Source organism: Calidris pugnax, unplaced genomic scaffold, assembly GCF_001431845.1.
Source record: "Calidris pugnax isolate Ruff unplaced genomic scaffold, ASM143184v1 scaffold41, whole genome shotgun sequence".
In the NCBI taxonomy this organism is placed as follows: Eukaryota; Metazoa; Chordata; class Aves; order Charadriiformes; family Scolopacidae; genus Calidris; species Calidris pugnax.
The window spans coordinates 30,642,531-30,647,482 of NW_015094509.1; the positions used below are offsets into that span (position 1 = coordinate 30,642,531).

Sequence of the window (4,952 nt, forward strand, 5' to 3'; positions counted from 1 at the left end):
CCTTTGGAGGTCCCTTCCGGCCTGGGCAATTCTATGATTCTATGATTCTATGTGACGTGCTTTTTTCTGGTGTGTTTTCAGGGTGAGGGTGAAAACAGAGGGTGCAGCGATGGCTCTTATAACGGCACCGAGTATTTCAAGTGCAAGAGGAACTGCGGGATCTTCCTGCCTTTTAGCAGAGTCCAGTTTACTCCCCCACCGGACGACGACTATGGGAAACAGAAGCCAAAAGTGGACACGGAGGAGGGGGTTCCCGTGAAAGTGGGAGATGCAGTGAGCTTCTACGTGGATGAGGTCCTCACCAAAGGGATAGCGATGGCGGTGTACAGGGAAGGAACCCAATGGTTCGTTAAAGTTTGTCCGGTAAGATCATTCTTGCTGTTTTTTCTTGGGTTTTAGGGGATCTTTTTTTTTTTTATTAAAAAAAAATGTTCTGGTGGGACGTTAAAGAGAAGTGGAAGGAATGTCTAAAAGGGTCATGAGGTTACATGTGAATTTTCCAGGCCTGTTTGGAAAAATTGGTTCATATTCCAGGAATATCCTATGTCTGATAAAGCATTTAACTCATAGATTAGTGTTTTTTTTTTCTCTCTTCTTTCAGGAAGAAGAAGGAACAACTGACTTTTTCAGAGAAATCCCCATGGACTCCGTTGTGAAGGAAAGCTTGCAAAGTAGGTTGTCATCAGACGTTCCTGGGGATTGAGCATTTCTTTCTTCTCTGGAGGGTACTGATGAGCTGAAAGTCCAACAAAAGCTTCACTTAGTCCCAACTTAGTTGATCAGGAGGCAGAGAAGGTCTGTGAAAAAGTCTCAAGCTCTGGGTGAAATTCTTTGCGTGATGTGACTGAAGCTGAGTCTCCCCATTGATCAGGAAGAAGGAAAGAGAGTCTGATTGCGATTCAGAAGTATTTCCTAGGGGAGAAGGCACTGCTGGTTAACGAGGCTTTAATTTATCTGTAGGAGGTGGAGCAGGAGCTTCATCCTGACGCCAGACAAACTGGGAAAGGCACAGATGCCAGCGGCAATGGTGTGAGTCATTGGACAAGACAAGAGATTCATGGAATCTCCTCTGTTGCTATCAAAAGACGCCGTGCATCTGTCAGGGCCCAGCCCAAGGGGAGCCATCATTTGACTCTTCCCTTGATTTGATTCATCTCAGTGAAAGCAGAGAAATAGTTTGGAAATAATGCTCCTGCTGCCATTTCAATAGTCCAAAATGGCTCTGTGAAGGGCTGGATTAGCCCTAAGGCCAGCAGGGAAACAAGGAGCAGGATCATGCCCTCTCAGCCTGTTAGACCAGCTTGGCCATATCACTGGGAATTACACCTTGTGGCTCTGGTGCTCGGGTCCGTGCTTGTCCGTGTGGTCTATAATTTCAAAATCATGGAATCCTACAGGTGATAGAATGGTTTGGTTTGGAAGGGACCTTAGTGATAGAATGGTTTGGTTGGAAGGGACCTTAAAAATCATCTCATTCCAACCCACCTGCCATGGGCAGGGATGACTCCCACTAGACCAGGTTGCTCAATAGACCTGCAATTAGATGACATCCAGAAATGTCCATCGTTAGGTGTTGACTTCCACCCTCACTTGATGTTTTCTGTCGCCCACCAGGTTTATATTCACCCTTTGAGTCTGACATGGGCTTGGGATGCCCAAACCAAATGAAACGAGAGAGCAACGAGAGCAGTGAGGAGTGTGAAGGTGGGAATTCATCCCTGGAGGTCAACTCTATGGTCCAGATCACCTTGGACAAGGGAAATCAAGTTTCAGGAATCATCCGCTGGTTGGGTTACCTGCCTCAAATTAAGCACAAAATGGCAGGAGTCGAACTGGTAAGGAGCAAAACATTTCCTGCTGTGAGATTTTCTATCATAATGGGCAGGTCTTGGTTGGTCTTCTCTTTTAAGACCTTCAGCTCGAGGGTGGGGTCGGTGACGTGTCAAGAGTGTGAACTGTGAGGGCAAGCACACAATTGTGCCCTCCCTTAGGTTGGGGAGCAACTTACGGAACGATTAGAGGGTTGGTTTGCTCTCCGAGGACAAAGTTATTGGAATGTGGGATGGAATAATCACAAATCCTACAGGAGGCATCAATAGGTTCCAAATATAACCAGAATAAATGAAAACAGTCAACAAAACAGGACCAAATTTGTGCACAGCTCTTAAGATATTACGCAGCCGTATGGGGGATGGCTCCACATTCATGGAAAACTTGCACTTGTGTTATTCCTTGATGTTCTTTTCCCAGGATGAAGATAAAGGGGTCACTGCTGGGGAATGGCTGGGCAAATACTACTTCCACTGCGCCCCGAAGCGCGGCCTCTTCGTGAAGCTGCAGTCCTGCCAGCCCGACGTCCGCTTCCAGTGTTCGCGCAGCAGCGACCTGAGCCTCCTGGATTATCGTGAGTTCTTGGGGGAGAGGGGAGACGTGGGACCAGACACGCTACGGTGAAGTCTCATGTGTAGTTTCTTCATCAGCAGTTTAATATTCTTCATTTTCTTCGGGTGTTCCAAAAGTTGTCAGTTTTAAGGATGCTGTGGTTGCCACGGTGGTGTTTATAGGGAACGCTCCACAAATATGGGAGATAGGAAGTGATTCATTACAGGGATAACGTAGATTATGGCATTGAATACAGAATCATAGAATCATAGATTGGTTTGGGTTGGAAGGGACCTTAAAGATCACCTAGTTCCAACCCCCCTGCCCTGGGCAGGGACACCTCCCACCAGACCAGGTTGCTCAAAGCCCCATCCAGCCTGGCCTTGAACCCCTCCAGGGATGGGGCATCCACAGCTTCCCTGGGCAATCTGTTCCAGTGTCTCACCACCCTCACAGCAAAGAATTTCTTTCTAGTATCTAATCTAAATCTCCCCTCTTCCAGTTTAAAACCATTACCCCTTGTACTTGGCCTGGTTGAACTTCATGAGGTTGACATGAGCCCGCCTTCCAAGGTTTTCAAGGCCTGTGGTTTTCAGGGCAGAAGAAAAGGTCTTGTATAATGGAGACCTGGATATAAAGAAGTGTTTTAACTCTAGGCCCTGGCCCTGCTACTGGTTGTTAAATGTAAAGAATTGGGGTGGGTAACCATGGCCAAGATGTCAGGTCATAATGGTGTCACACCTGGGGATTGAAAAATCAGAGGGAGCTTGGAAAGAGGGAGAGGATTAAATCAATTTTAATGTAGGGCTTGATGTGATGGTAAGACGTTCACAGGAAGATGTGGGGGAAAGCAGGGCAGTATTTTCATATGAACAGGAAGAATTTCCTCCAGAGCAGAGAAGACAGTGAGAACTGGCCATTTGGAAACTCTAAACGAGATCGCTGTAAACGAGAAGAAAGGATTCATGGCAGGACTGGCCAAAAACTGGGGGTAGGGACAAGGAAGAACATCTTGAGTGAACTAACCATTTAGAAACTCTAAACGAGAAGAGAGGATTCATGGCAGGACTGGCCAAAAACTGGGGGTAGGGACAAGGAAGAACATCTTAAGGACATGCTAAAGAGAGGGGTTTGAATTACAAGGCGAGGATGCTGAAGAAACCAGGAAAGACCAGACTGAGAAAGCCACCTTTAAAGCTTCAGGAGATGACAGGCCAGTGGGATGAGGCTTTTAAAGCACAGTTGCCTGTTTGTCCCCTCGCTACCATCAGGTCTTCTAACAGGGACATCCCAAGCTTGCATATAACACAGCACAGCTCGTTTGTAGCTCTTTTGTCTTCATTATACCTGGCATAACGATGGCAGAGGTGGTGTGGATTCCTAGGGCATGTCTCTGGTGAAGAAGAGATGGTTTTGTCTCTATTTCCAGTAGATGAATTACTAAAGAGACAAATCTTCACCCCAGGGTGGTTGAGTCCCAGCAGGACCATCACAGAAGAGCGTGGTGCTGACCCCTGGGACATCAGGGGAAGGTGGATCTGACCCAGACGAGGTAGGAAACTAAAAGGAGTTCCTTCTGATCTTTCTTTTGCAGGAGATCAAGAAGTTCTTCCACAGGTTCCAGAGAGTGTTCCTCCCCTCAGGAACGAGGCAGCGGTGCGTGTCCTGCGAGGGAGGATGAAGGGAATCCAAGGCCACTGTAATTCCTGCTACATGGACACAGCTCTCTTCAGGTAAGGACCTGCTTGGGTGGTGCCATTTCATGAAATGGTGTTTTTTTTTAATTGGGCAAAGCCCTAAACTTCAGCATTTCCCCAGGCTTCCAAGGTGGCTGGGAATTTAGCCAATATAGAGTGGACCTATAGCTCTGTGGAGATGCAGCCTCGATGTTTGCTGCTTTTTCATCTCCTTCCAAATCTGGTGGGTTCTCAGGCCCTGCAATACCCCTCGTGAGGACCTGAGGTACCCGTGTGTCTGTCGTGCAGGGCGGTGAGAGATCGTAGTTCTCCGGACTCGGACGGTGCTGACTCTGTCACCGGAGGTAATGGCTGGAAACGTTTCAAAGAAACCGCCCCAGGAGGTCCCAGCTTCACTCTGCAGCTCAGTTTGGAGAGGAAAAAGACTCAGTGGTGCCCCCCCATGAGCAGTTTGGGCTGCAAAGTACGAGATTTTATTCTCTCTGAGCTGTTTCCTTGCTTATTCCGTGCTCGTTAAACCAGGTGTGATTTATCTCACTGCAGAGACACGCTGTCCCTCACCTTGCTGTAATTGCACGCATGGACTCTTGAAAATAAAAGCCACTGACTGTCACCAGGCACAAAGGGTTGGGTTCTAACTGTTGCTGCAAACCCATCGGACTTACACCCATCCTTCTCTTTTCACAGCCTCTTCTCCTGTACGTCCGTGCTGGACTCCATGCTCTTCAAGCCCTTCCCACTGTGTGACAGGAACGTCCAGAGCATCCTGCGGGATGAGATCGTTAATCCCCTTCGAAAGTAAGTAACGTGGGAATCATAGAATCACAGAATCTTCTAGGTTGGAAGGGACCTTAAAGATCATCTTGTCCAACC

General features: G+C 47.7%; 1 protein-coding gene across 1 annotated transcript in view; it reads left to right on the forward strand.

The window, feature by feature from the left end:
* Positions 1 to 4,952, forward strand: part of LOC106902074 (ubiquitin carboxyl-terminal hydrolase CYLD-like) — a 17,468-nt gene that overhangs the window by 1,266 nt on the left and 11,250 nt on the right. Inside the window, exons 2-7 of the mRNA XM_014965248.1 lie at positions 82 to 363; positions 602 to 671; positions 1,615 to 1,835; positions 2,251 to 2,404; positions 3,977 to 4,115; positions 4,767 to 4,877. Of these exons, the coding sequence (XP_014820734.1) occupies positions 82 to 363; positions 602 to 671; positions 1,615 to 1,835; positions 2,251 to 2,404; positions 3,977 to 4,115; positions 4,767 to 4,877 (977 nt within the window). The remainder of the gene's footprint in view (positions 1 to 81; positions 364 to 601; positions 672 to 1,614; positions 1,836 to 2,250; positions 2,405 to 3,976; positions 4,116 to 4,766; positions 4,878 to 4,952) is intronic.